Here is a 13,365-nt window from a genome sequence, read left to right as displayed (position 1 = left end):
AGTCAACATTTGAAGTGGATCAAAAAGTTGATCAAAGTTGTCCAAGACAAGAGCGGGTATTGTTCAAAATTCATGTGTAACTTTGATGAAAGGTTTTGATCCACTTCAAATGTTGACTACAGTATAAATATTTAATGAAAAACTTGATTCAACTGATCGTTGAAGTACTATAATTAATAAAACTACAAAAATATGAATTAGTCTTTTTAAATAATAAAAATGACAAAAGTACATAAGATTACTAAAACTAAATTAAAAAGTGAAAATATCAAGCCAATTTAAAAACATTAATAAATACTATAATAGTATATACTTACTAAAATAAGAGAGGCTTGTGCCTGAAATGCTTGTAATCATAATGAATTATATATCAAAAATAAATGACAAATAAAATTATAATTAATGAAATGGATGAACTGGGCCAAGCATACATGTGAACACCTTCAATACTGTTTAAAAAGAACCTAAAGATGATTGATAGATCGTTTTGATTTGGTTTGTACACCTTTTGTGTTTTGGTTTTGGTGACTATTATTCTAAAATGCAAAATATAGAATTGAATATGGAAGGAATGAGTAGGTGTGTCCAAACTTTTAAATTGTACCAAATATGTTGCGACTGTGTACGTGTGCATGTGTGTGAGTGGCTTATGGCTTGAAGATCTAATCATGCGTGTGTAATGGATCAATGCTTTCCTGGGCTACAGGCCAGCAGGTGTGTGTGTGTGGGTAAGTGAGTGAGAGAGAGAGATAGAGAGAGGGTACACAGTGTGTTGGGGGGCTTTGGCTGTGCAACTAAGTATAAATATTTCACCCCCTTCTCCAGTTCCCTTTTGTTCATCATCGTAGCGGCTCGATGGCCAGTCCCTTTAATCCACAGCTGAACGAATGAAAGCAAGAGAGGAAAGGAAACATGCGAGGGAGTCAAAGATATAAAGCCACAAGGTTTGCAGAATTTGAAAGAACGGAATGAGAATATTTTCTGATTACATGATGTAAAAAAGGACTGACAAAATGTGAGGAGAAGAAGATAAAAGTTGAAAGGATAATGTGAGTATAATAATGACTAATGCGAGTAAAAGTCTGCAATGGCAATCAATGTTACTTTAGTAGTTTTTATTGATATTTTGAATTAGTCTTTATTTTTTATTTATTTTATTTTTATTTTAATCTTAGGTAAGGTTTTGGTCATTTTGTTGTGTGTTTTTGTAATTTATGTATGTTTTTATTATTTTTTATTTTAGTTTGAGTTATTTTAGTACATCAACAATGAGAAAGTAGCTGAAATAAAATGTTTTTATGCATGCTATTTTATTTCAGTTAATGTTTATTTTATTGTGAAGCTGATGTGTCTCTTTGTTTGAAGTGAGTCACAGTGTGTGTCTTGATCTTCTTGAAAAAGGATGTCACGGTTCAGAGAAGCCCTTAAAGAGGAGGAATCTGGAAAGAAGAACTCTAAGATACCTCAAAAACGAAAGAAAAAGGAGGCTGAGAATGACACGGTATGAAAATGGATTGAATATACAAGTGAATATACAGTATCAGCCCATTAACTCAAATAACATCATTAAACAGTCATGATCGTGTGTGATATCACTATACAGGACAATATATCGAAGGATAGGCTTCCTCTGATTGGTTCATCAGGCAACAGAACTGCAGGTATAGTCAATACATCACCTATAGTTAAATTACTTTTATAGTCTATATGGAATCAGTGCATTAATACAGTATATGGCAAGATGTTTAACTGATTTGACTGGAAATCAAATGTTTTTTAATAACAATGCACGAGAAGCAATGCTAATCAGTCCTCATACGTGACATATAAACTGTGTGTTTACATTGATCTTTGTTTCTCCTGTCTACACAATGTTACCTGAGCTCATCAATAGACAATGCAAGTACAAACTCAAGGATATTCAGGAGGTGCTACGTTAATTAGCTGCTATTGTCCCAACATGTGCCTTTGTAATGGACTTGTTAGGTGAATTAGAACTGAACATGTGTGTAAGATAAAGTTAAATAAAGGGGAATTTAGAAATATATGAGATCCTGTCTCCTACATCAAAGCAGGTAATGAAGTTTATAAAGAGTAGCAGTTGTGAGAAATAAAAAAAAAACAATTACAAGTTGTAATAATCGCTAATACGATTTAAATATATTGTTGTGAGACATAAAGTCACAATTATGAAAAATAGATGCAATTATATAAGTATAATAGTTGCAATTATGGAAAAAATCACAATAATGAAATATAAAATGACATTTGCAAGAAAGTCGCAATTATGAGAAATAGTCGCAATTTAGAAATATGTAGTCGCTACTACAAAAAATATTTGTTATTCTAATGTGGAAACATGCTTCAATACAATTCTGATTCTATTTCTTCATCTATTCTGCTTTCAGCAAGGCCTTCTCTATCCACCCCCCAACATCCTCCTCAGGCCGACATGAGAAAACGTGGCCATCCTCCCATCTCATCTGTGGCCCCTGACAGCATGGCACCCTGGGAAGGCTCCTCCCACTCCGAGTCCTCCTTTACCAGTTTCCCCCCTCCACTTTCACCCCTTCCTCTTGCCCACTCGAAGCCAATCACAGCACCAGATCCTCCGCTACCCCCTCCACCCCCTTCTCAAATCAAAAACATTGAACCTGAGAATGGACAGAGTGCCAGAGTAAAACGCAAGCCCCTTCCACCAAGACACCCCTCTAGACCTCCCCGTTTACCCCCTCTGAGGCAAGTAACAAATCTGAGCTTTTCTCGAAGTTTCACTTTTTCGTTTTTTGAGCTGCCGGTTCACCAGTCCGCACGGAGCAGAGCGGAGCGGCTCAGAGATCTCACTGTGCTCCTGAGGCAGTTTCAGTACTGAGGAAAAACATGCTACTCTAAGTTTACATCTGGGGCAGAAAAACTATGTATGCAAATTCACATCATGCTCAATATTACCAGGCTATGGCATGACTTCACATCAGCATTATATGCTTAATCAGATTTTTAGATTAAGAGTGATGTTGGATACATTTTTGGCTTTTTATCCTGTTTGTGGTGCACATTTCTGCTGTTGTACTGAAGGTTAAAGATCATCATTTTTATGATGCACTGTATATATGGTCACCAAGGTGCATTTTGTTTTATCAAAAATACAGTAAAACATGAATCTTGTGAAATATTACTTAATACAGGTTCAAATATGTTCTCTATTTTAACATGTTTTCAAATGTAATTTTTTCCTGTGATGGCAAAGCTGAATTTTCAGCATCATTACTCCAGTCTTCAGTGTCACATCATGATCCTTCAGAAATCACTCTAATATGATGATTTGGTGCTCAAGAAACATCTCTTAAAAGTTATTTTAAATGTTCTTCAGCTTAATATTTTTTTAAGAAACTTTTTTTTTTTTTTTTTTTGCAGGATTCTTTGATGAATATAAAGTTCAGAAGAACAGCATTTATTTAAAATATAAATCATTTATAACACTTTTGATTAATTTATTGCATTTATTGCTGAATAAAATACAAGTAATCATATATAGGCCTATATATTTTTTAAGAAATCATTTCTTTAAAAATGTGTATATATATATATATATATATATAGATACATACAGTGACCAATGGAGTAATGGAAATTCCCCAGCTTGTGTTTGTTGTTTTTGATACTTTTTTTAGGTTGTTAAATGTATATTTAGAGGATGTGTGGGTGTGAGTTTGTACAACCTTTTGCCTTCTAATGTTAAGCACTGTCTAAATTTATATTTACCAATGAGATCTGTCTGGGGTCTGTTGGGGGAAATTACCATGATGATTATTATGTAGGGTGGAGACAGCATCTGTGATTAATTATATATGAGGTAACATTATAAATCAGACCTTTAAACAACAGAAAACAATGAAAATATTTAAAGAGAGACACTGAGCTGAGACACGTCCCACAGGTGACCTGAGGTATTGTTGAGCTATTCGGGTCATGTGCACAGGGGTAATAAAGCGCTTTCCTCAGGACACACAGAACATAATTCAGGGAATTCTCTTGACAAGGTAAGACAACTAATTGATAAGCTTATTTACACTTTTACTGCACACTCAACTGTCCTCACGTGTGCTCCTATCAAAGAGTGCTGATAGTCGCAGATGAGCTTTGATGCGTTATCACTTTTGGGTGCTGATATCTTTGCACACTATTAAAGGGATAGTTCACCCAAAAATGAAAATTCTGTCATCATTTACTCACAATCAAGTTGTTCCAAACCTGTATGAGTTTCTTTTTTTAACACAAAAGAAGATATTTTAAAGAATGTTTGTAACCAGACGGTTGACTTCTATAGTATTTTTTTTCCTACTATGGATTTCAATGGCTACCGTCAACTGTTTGATTGCCAACATTCTTTAAAATATCTTCTTTTGTGTTCAGCAGAAGAAAGAAACTCATACAGGTTTGGAGCAACTTGATAGTGAGTAAATGATGACAGAATTTACATTTTTGGGTGAACCATCCCTTTAAGACTGCACCCATTAGTCAGGACCAGATAGTTTACATACTTTAGTGTTTTCCCACCAAATTTTTGTAACTGGTATACTTTTTAAACTGTAATACTGTGTGTTAGAAAAATAATTTCCTTTACATATAAATATGGCTTCAGAAAATGGTACAACATTTATTCTGGTATAACATCTGCTTGTGTTGAGTTCTGTCCATTTACTGATATATCAATAAAACATTGCATATAGACTTGATGTATGTCTTCTGTAGCTTCAGTCTGTCTGTATGTATATATATATATATAGAGAGAGAGAGAGAGAGAGAGAGTACAAATGTCAATTTTCTAATGACTGAAGAAGCATTATTTGTTGAAGAGTGGCATGTCTTTTTATTGGATAATATAGCCCTGCCTCCTACAAGGAAGTTGCATAATCATTATCTGGAAATCATTATTAAAGTGCTACAGTAAAAATTGTAACAAGTCTGTTGAGAACAAGTTGTCGCTCACGTGATGTTTAATATGATCTCTGTTCTCAGGAGTGGTAGATTAAAATCTTTTAACCTTTGGTCAGACCGAAGCTGATCCAAACATGAATGTCTGTGAACATTTGAGAAAATAAATAACACTTTGGAAGTCTGGAAGTGCAGAATCTTTCTCTCTCTCTCCAATTATAGACTTCCAATTTAATTGGTTTAGATGTGTTTGCTTGTGAGAATGATAATAGACAGTTTGCTCTGAGTTCAAGGCCACGTCACAACAGCTTAGCACATGAGAAGCATAATCATACACTCCGTTTTAGGATTGTGCCTGTTTTAGTTACTTTTTCTTGTTCTCACAGATGGACAATCAAAGACTTTCACAGAGTGAGAATTTCAATCCTAATCCTGTTTATGGTCTGAATGAAGCACAACTAGATATCCAGGGACAGCGCAGGTGGAAGGCGCATCAGACAATTTGGGGAAAGCTGAAGGAGGAGAGCCGGTGAGTGTGGGTGAGAAGAGCATAGGAGCTTATTTAAGAAGCATGCACACTTAAGATAATTGTGATCACAAAATAGGCACAGTAACCATTAATTTCTCTGTTGTTTTGCATCAGGTGTTCAGGTCCAAGGCTGAAGAGCTGCTTCCTGTCTATTGCACCTCTCTTGTCATGGCTACCACAATACTCGCTCAGGAAAAATGCTGTTGGAGATGTGATATCAGGAATCAGTGTGGGAATCATGCACCTGCCTCAAGGTTTAAGACTTTCACACTCAATCCTGTGATATTTGAGCTGCTATATATGCTATACGTATATGTATGTATGGCTTACAAGAAACTTTATTTGCTAAGTATAAAGATTTTATCACGGTCAATGTAGATTGAAATCATGGTGTATTTTTAGGGTTCTCTGAGAGTGTAGACACTTGAAGTGCCTGTGATGTGCGGGGTCGATTATGATTTTCAGATCTGCATCATCGGCTGGCAGCCAATAATTTTCCTCACAATGCACCGTGGTTCAAATCAGACAGATAAAGTGGATGTAGTGACTAATTATATTGTACAGAACTGCACTCTCTTCTACACACAAATTGTTCATTTTCAGCCTTTTTCAATTCCCGTAGGGATGGCTAATGCATTGCTGGCCGCAGTTCCTCCAGTGTTTGGTCTGTATTCGTCTTTCTACCCTGTTCTCATCTACTTTATATTTGGAACATCCAGACACATCTCTGTGGGTAAGTACACATACGTGAACTATCTTTGCAGGTACGTACACAATGCCGCTTTGCAAGAAAAAAGATTTTAAAGGACTAGTTCACCCAAAAAATAAAATGTTGTAATAAGCCCACTTGTTGATATTTTTTCCAATATATGGATTTGTACATATAATAACACAAAATAAAAATATATAAAATAACACAGTAAAAAAACATTAAAATAAAATATAAAATTCAGTATAAAACAACTAATAACAATAAAATATACAACTACATAAAGTAGTTTGAACTTCAATTCAATTCACATTTATTTTTATAGCGCTTTTTACAATACACATTGTTTCAAAGCAGCTTTACAGACAATGCATGAGTCCACATTACAATTTAGAGTGATCTGTTATCAGAGGTAACTGTCTAAGTTATGTATTTCAGAAATGTACATATACAAAATCTCAGTTAGCTAAAAATGTATTAATTTAAACAATGTAATAATTTAAGGTAGAAACAATGAGCTCATTAAAGTAATGAATACTTGTTTCCTAACAAATGATTGTGACATTTAAAGTGTAATATATAATAACATCATAAAAAAAACTAAACTAAAACATATTAAACATTATTTAGTGGTAGTCCATCAAGTGGCTTGATTCTTATTTGATTGACCATTCAGGTCTATCTGATGATCTGTCTGATCCACAGGTACTTTTTCTATCCTTTCCATCATGGTCGGTACAGTAACAGGTGATGTGGGGTTGCCAGGCAGCGGAGCAGAGAGCGATGAGATTGAGGCTGAACGCATGAGAGTTGCCTCTGCAGCTCAGTTGACCATTCTGTGTGGATTAATGCAGGTAAAACACACACATGCTGTATTAAATGTAGGATAGGCAATTGCGCAGAGGCTAGCAATAGCAAGCTAGCTTTGAAAACATAAGATCCCACCCTCCCTTCAGAGCGCCTCCAAAGCCACGCCTCCTTCAAAACACATGAACGCACACAGCAGAGTCTGCAAAGCGTCACGAGAGACGGCGTTAAACTACCTCATGTCTCAAAGCCAGAACTTAAACAACTTACAGAGCTCTTACTTGTACCATCTGACTGCTGCAGATTCATTTCGGCATTGATAGAAACGCTTAAATCCGAGTCTGAGGACTTGAACAGCTCCGGGTAGAACGTCATGGGTTGGCATCTCATAATTAAAGCAATTATTGATTGCTGTTAGGATGTGGAGGAGAGTTTTAACCAGTATAACAAAAAGTGTTTATTAAACAAATTGCCTACCCTGCCTTTAATTCTGTATTAGAGTGTGTGTGTCTTTGTATAAAACTCTCTCCATATAGATTGCGCTATATGTGTTGCGTTGTGGAGGAGTGTGTCGGTGGTTGTCTCAGCCGTTGGTCAGTGGATACACTTTGGCAGCTGCCATCCATGTGACTGTTCACCAGCTGCCTTTACTGATGGGCATCTCCATAGTCAGACACAGAGGCGTCCTCGCTGTGTTCTGGGTGAGAATGAGCTCGGTGTGTTTTACCTCTGTGGTCTCTGTATATCTCAAATGCTGAATGTACATATGTGTGTTCGACAGATGTTTTCAAACATTGTGTCTGAAATCAGGAGTGTATTACCAGCGACACTGGTCATTTCCTTTGTCTCCCTGGTTATACTTGTTGGTGGAAAGGTGCTGAATTCATGCTGGATCACTCGATTTCCCATTCCATGGGAGCTGGTACTGGTGGGCACACACACACACACACACACACTTGAAACAGGGTTTTTATAGTTTTTAATTTATTTAGTTTCTATTTAATGTAGTATTTGTCAATATAATTTTGTTTTAAATTTGCCCTATAGTTTAGTTATTTCTAGCTTTCACTTTCATCAATTACGTTTTTTTCCGTTGTAAGTTTAAATTTATTTATTTATTTATTTATCATATCATATCATTTTATTTTTTATTTGTTTTATTATTTTTACTTTTAAATTTCCCATTACCAGTCTAGTGTTATTTCTGCCTAATGTAATTTTTATGTTTAATACTGGAAGGTTTCAAGTTTTATAATATTCCATGGATCATGAACTAAAATTAATTTGTGGCTGTTATTTTTCCCAGTTGTGTTAGTTTTTATTTTTATGTGAATAAAAATGTGGTTACACTTTACAATAAGGTCCCTTTACTTTGTTACTATATCCCATTACTATTACTTTATGCATTAACTAACAAAGAACAATACATTTGTTATAGCTTCGTTAACATTAGTTAAATACACCTGTTCACTGTTAGTTCATGTTAGCTCAGTTCCAGTAAATGATATAAACAGATCCATTTGAATAATGTATTAGTAAATGTTAAAATAACATCAATCAGTGTTTTGCATTGTTTATATTTCATTCATGTATTGGAGTAGTACCGCAAAAGTTTTAATTTGAATGAATTAAACAGCATGGTTTCCTTTTTTTTTTCTTTTTTTTTCTTCTGTGCAACAGTAATTCTTTCTTCATGTTCCTAGATTATCTCTGCCACTCTGTCATCATTGCAGTTTGATTTGTCCGGTCAGTATGGAATACAAATCGTTGGACCCATACCAACCGGGTCAGCAGAGTGTTGGATTTTCTTTACAGAACCAATTAGCTGGACGTATTTCGGTGTTGAAACTTATTCTCTCTCTCATTTGTCCCCTTTTCTCTCTCCTTTTCTAAGTCTCTCACCTCCCTCCCTTCCATCATTTTCCTTCTCTCAGGAGCTGTTATTGACAGCTCTTGCACTAGCAGTGGTGGGTTATGGTTTCCAAGCTTCATTGGGCATGATGTTTGCTCATAAACATGGGTACCCCTTTCACAGCAACCAGGTAACAAGCAAATGTTGTAACTTTAACAATTTGTTCCCTGGAACCTCACAATAAGGCTAGTATAGATGCCCTCTTTGCAGCTTCTCCTCTGTCTGATCGCAAATGGTCTCTCCCTCCTGTAGGAGCTGTTGGCTATGGGTCTGTGTAACTCTATTGGAGGGGTGTTCCAGTGCTTTCCAGTAAGTGGATCCATATCTCGCAGCACAGTGCAGAAGAGTACAGGCGGACAAACTCAGGTGCAAACACCTGCTGTCTCATGTTACAGTCAAATGTATATGCACAAATGTACACTCCCTGCGAATCACATGACATGGGAAGATTATATTGAGTATTTTCTCAGACTTTTTCAGTGTTTTTCAGGCACTGGCCACATGAAGTACAGACATTTAATTACATAATTTTTTTTGCATTCATTATTTACAAATTGAAACTGAATTGTGCTGTAAGAAATGCAGCATGTGACTCTGTTATTAAGGCATTGAACATTAACATCTCTCTTTCTTATCAGCAAAAGCTCACTGATAAAATCCAAACCACATACTTAAAAGAAAATGCCCATGATGCCAATGCCAATGCTCCGTGATGAACATGACCTCTCTCTTTTTCTCAGGTGTCTTCTCTAGTGTCTGCACTGATAATTCTATTGATCTTGCTGAAGTTCGGCCCCCTTTTTCAGCAGCTTCCAAAGGTCCCAATATCACATTCAATTGGGAAGTTTATATTAAACGGATATAGTGTAATAAGGCGATTTTATAAAGTGTATTTGTGTGTGTTTCAGACAGTTTTGGCTGTAATTATTTTAGTTAATCTGCAAGGGGTTTTTGCACAAGTTAAAGATTTGCCTAAACTGTGGAATACCGACCGCTTGGACCTGGTAAGGGCACCCAATCCATTCATCCTAACATAACTGACCCAAGTACAACATGCACCTGGATCAAAATCATGTTTTATGTAGGCCTCTCATCCAGGGTGTTTCCTGTGTGTGTTTCCCACTGAGACTGCAGGTCGTGTGGGTAGTGACACTGTTCAGTGCCCTGGTGTTTAACCTGGACCTGGGGCTTGGGATTGCAATTGTGTTTTCTCTCCTTACCATTGTCTTCAGGACACAGCAGTGAGTCATCTGCATTGTCTGATATTTATCTACAGTGTCTCTCTCTATTTTTCTTTTTCTCATCTTTCTCATACTGACTTATTCTTCCTCTTTCCAAATTTTTCAGTGCCAGGTCTGCCGTTCTTGGGCATATTGCTGATACAGACTGTTACAGGGATCTGGAGAAATATGCAAAGGTAGTCTCTTATGCTCACCAAAGCTGCATTTACATGATCAAAAATACAGTAAGACTTAATTAATGACTACTGAAATTAAAGCTTTGCCATCACAGGAATACATTATAAAATATCGTAAAATAAAAAGTAGTTATTTAAAGTTTCAATTATATGTTTTTTACTTTATTTTTGACTAAATAAATGCACCCTTGGTAAGCATAAGAAACTTTTTGCAACCAATAATAAATGTTAATGATTCCAGAATTCCCTGAATTTTGTGGTTTCAGGCACTCCAGGTCCCCGGAGTTACTGTATTTTCCTGCTGTAATCCACTTTACTACGCCAATGCAGACCAGACCTTCACATCACTAAAACAGGTACCTAGGGGTGGGCAATTTGGCAAAAATATCATCTCACAATTTTTTTCAGGAAAATCACAATTCACAATTTTATCACGATTTATCACGATGCCGGTGCTACATTGGCACCGGCACGTACACGGACACACCGGCACGGACACACCGACACTGGCACACCGACACTGGCACACCGACACGGGCAAACCGGCACAGACACCAGCACGTACACCGGCACGGGCACACCGACACGGACATTGGCACCGGCACGTACACCGACATGGGCACCGGCATGGACACCAGTACGGACAAAGTCACGGACACACCGGCAGGGACATTGGCACAGGCACGGATACGGACAAACTGGCACCGGCACGTACACCAGCACGGCGGCACTGAAAATGGCACCGGCACGACCAGGGACACCGGCATGGTCTGGCACGGGCACGTACACGGACACTGGCACCGGCAAACCGACTGGGACATTGGCACCGGCACGTACATGGGCACACCAGGACGTACATGGACACACCGGCACGGACACTGACACGGACACCGACACCTACACGAACACGGACAGCAAAACGGACACCGACATGACACAACACGTGAATTTGACTTGGTTACATGAGACTCACCAACAGCGGTTACACAAACAAAACTAGACAAGATAGAATGGAAACATGAGAGCTATTTATACACCAAGACTAATGACTAACAAGAAACACCTGTGAACAACCAAGGCAGTCAACCAATAAGACAAACAGGAAACATGACTTTGAGAATTTCAAAATACTAGACATGAAACATGAACATGAAACAAAACCCAAAACTAAATGTGACAATATTAATATATTTATATAATGTAAAAATTTAATTTATTCCTGTGATGGCAAAGCGGCACGGACACGGACAAGGACAAATGTTTAACCGGCAAGGCTTTAAAGCACATGCAAATAATGAACATTTGTGAATTGCAGTATCCGCGTGAGTGTAACTCAACCTCTGCGTTAACGTGATGTGAATGTACGTCGCATTGTACAGTATGTTGGGACGGAGGCACCAGAACTGCAACTGATAGAATACACTGTAGCACGATACTACGATATTTCTTCAAAAGTAGATCGTGGAGACATTTTAATCATCCACGATCAAAAATCGTGCTATCACACACCCCTAGTTCAACCTCCATTACAGCTCCCTGCTTTCCATTCATTCAAATATGTCTATATTTTATTATTTATGTATGTGCAGGCTGTTAGTAAAGGCATTAAGGAGAATCCTGAAGTAAGTCCTCCAGACCAGCAGGGGGCTCAGAGTGTGCAGCACTGCGTTATTCTGGAGCTCAGTGGAGTCACCTTCATGGACTCAGTGGCCATGGGCACATTCAAATCAGTTAGTGGCACAGAACACACACACACACACACACACACACACACACACACACACACACACACGTAGAAGAGTTGATATTTTACCAGAGATGAACAGAAATAGATTACCTGTTACTGACTCTCATGAACTCCTAACTAATGAATGGCAGTTTAAATTCTGCATGTCATTGTGTCTGTGTTTGATTACGAACGTGCGTGTCTTACCGCTCTCTCTGGGTCACAGGTGCTTCAGGACTTTGAGAACACACAGACCTCGTTTTTCTGTGCTGCATGTCCAGGTAGCACGTCTGACACACACAGCCACTCTCTCACATGATCAAACATGACGTTTTTATATTAGCATATACACTGTGACTTTAAAGGAATAGTTCATCCAAGAACTGATCTATTTAACATGTTTAATGCACTCATATATTCTGTATTTCTTGTTTGTTTCTAGATGGTTTACTATCTCAGATAAAGAACCATGGTTTAGTTCCAGATTTTCTGTCTCTTTCCTCATTTTTCCCCTCAGTGCATCATGCAATCCTACACTACCAGGGGCTACAGGTGTGTGTGTGTTTAAATGCTGTTATATCTGTGTCTTCTGGTTATTTTGCTATTTTTTCCTCTTTGTGTTTGTGTAGGGCTGTTGTAGTTTGCTGTAATTCAATAGCATTTTCTGTTCTAATTAAATTACACATCTATATTTTACAGAACACAGGCACAGATGTTACAGAGCTGTGACCTTTAATGACCTCCCTTCATGAACAGCGGACACATGAACCTGCAAACCTGAAAGAACCCTTCAACACTGGGGTTTAGATGAGACACTTCTAGACAAGAAAGGAGAAGAACTTCCTATTTTGATTTAATGGTTTGAAGCAACTTTTTGCATTCATCTGGATTTAAGGTGATATGTGGCAACAGCTGTTTGTTTATCGGCTATTGAACGTGAAATTATCTCTGACACCATAAACAGATTTTATATGGTTTATTTGTTTTAGTCATTTTTCTACTTTTAGGTTAGAAACTTTATGTACTGCATGTCTGTGCATCTGTAATCTCCCAGATTCTTATCAACACACAGTATGTTTTTTATGTTAGAGACCAATTTGGTTTGTTGACAGTAAAATAAATCAAATATGTTCAAAAGGACAACATATAGAAACATGAATAGTATGGAAAATAAAGATCTAAATAATTATTACCACTCCAGTCAATAACCAGTCTGACAAGAGCCAAACTCCACCAGCTTATTACAATTCAATTAATATACATAGAGTTCACACAAGTGTGTTGTGGTAATGTTCTTCTTGCACCCCCAGTGAATTGAACCATAAATGCC

At 37.3% G+C, this 13,365-nt stretch overlaps 2 protein-coding genes across 6 annotated transcripts; both read left to right on the top strand.

The window, feature by feature from the left end:
- The first annotated feature begins 498 nt into the window (after positions 1 to 498).
- On the top strand, positions 499 to 3,313 carry LOC311279132 (uncharacterized protein). 2 transcript variants are annotated; one of them, XM_084390428.1, is made up of 5 exons: positions 499 to 728; positions 826 to 1,049; positions 1,402 to 1,501; positions 1,604 to 1,661; positions 2,409 to 3,313. In XM_084390428.1, coding segments are annotated over exons 2-5 (624 nt in total). In that variant the 5' UTR covers positions 499 to 728; positions 826 to 1,047; the 3' UTR covers positions 2,873 to 3,313. The 2 variants fall into 2 exon arrangements, with proteins under 2 accessions (XP_084246554.1, XP_084246553.1); XM_084390427.1 differs by having other exon boundaries at positions 499 to 1,049.
- A 355-nt stretch (positions 3,314 to 3,668) lies between these two features.
- slc26a6.1 (solute carrier family 26 member 6, tandem duplicate 1) lies at positions 3,669 to 13,012 on the top strand. Of its 4 annotated transcripts, none has more exons than XM_084390421.1 (19): positions 3,669 to 4,040; positions 5,322 to 5,464; positions 5,579 to 5,718; positions 6,087 to 6,197; positions 6,879 to 7,027; positions 7,517 to 7,681; positions 7,762 to 7,908; positions 8,684 to 8,766; positions 8,875 to 9,022; positions 9,145 to 9,201; positions 9,633 to 9,710; positions 9,801 to 9,896; positions 10,027 to 10,133; positions 10,240 to 10,309; positions 10,576 to 10,665; positions 11,899 to 12,039; positions 12,262 to 12,316; positions 12,478 to 12,587; positions 12,735 to 13,012. In XM_084390421.1, the coding sequence occupies exons 2-19, from the start codon at positions 5,322 to 5,324 to the stop codon at positions 12,762 to 12,764; spliced, it is 1,920 nt and encodes a 639-aa protein (XP_084246547.1). In that variant the 5' UTR covers positions 3,669 to 4,040; the 3' UTR covers positions 12,765 to 13,012. The 4 variants fall into 4 exon arrangements, with proteins under 4 accessions (XP_084246547.1, XP_084246546.1, XP_084246545.1 ...); XM_084390420.1 differs by having other exon boundaries at positions 9,145 to 9,258; XM_084390419.1 differs by having other exon boundaries at positions 9,633 to 9,896.
- The last annotated feature ends 353 nt before the right edge of the window (positions 13,013 to 13,365 follow it).

This window comes from Rutilus rutilus (genome assembly GCF_951802725.1).
Source record: "Rutilus rutilus genome assembly, chromosome: 19".
NCBI lineage: Eukaryota > Metazoa > Chordata > Actinopteri > Cypriniformes > Leuciscidae > Rutilus > Rutilus rutilus.
This window is presented reverse-complemented; position numbering and strand designations above follow the sequence as displayed.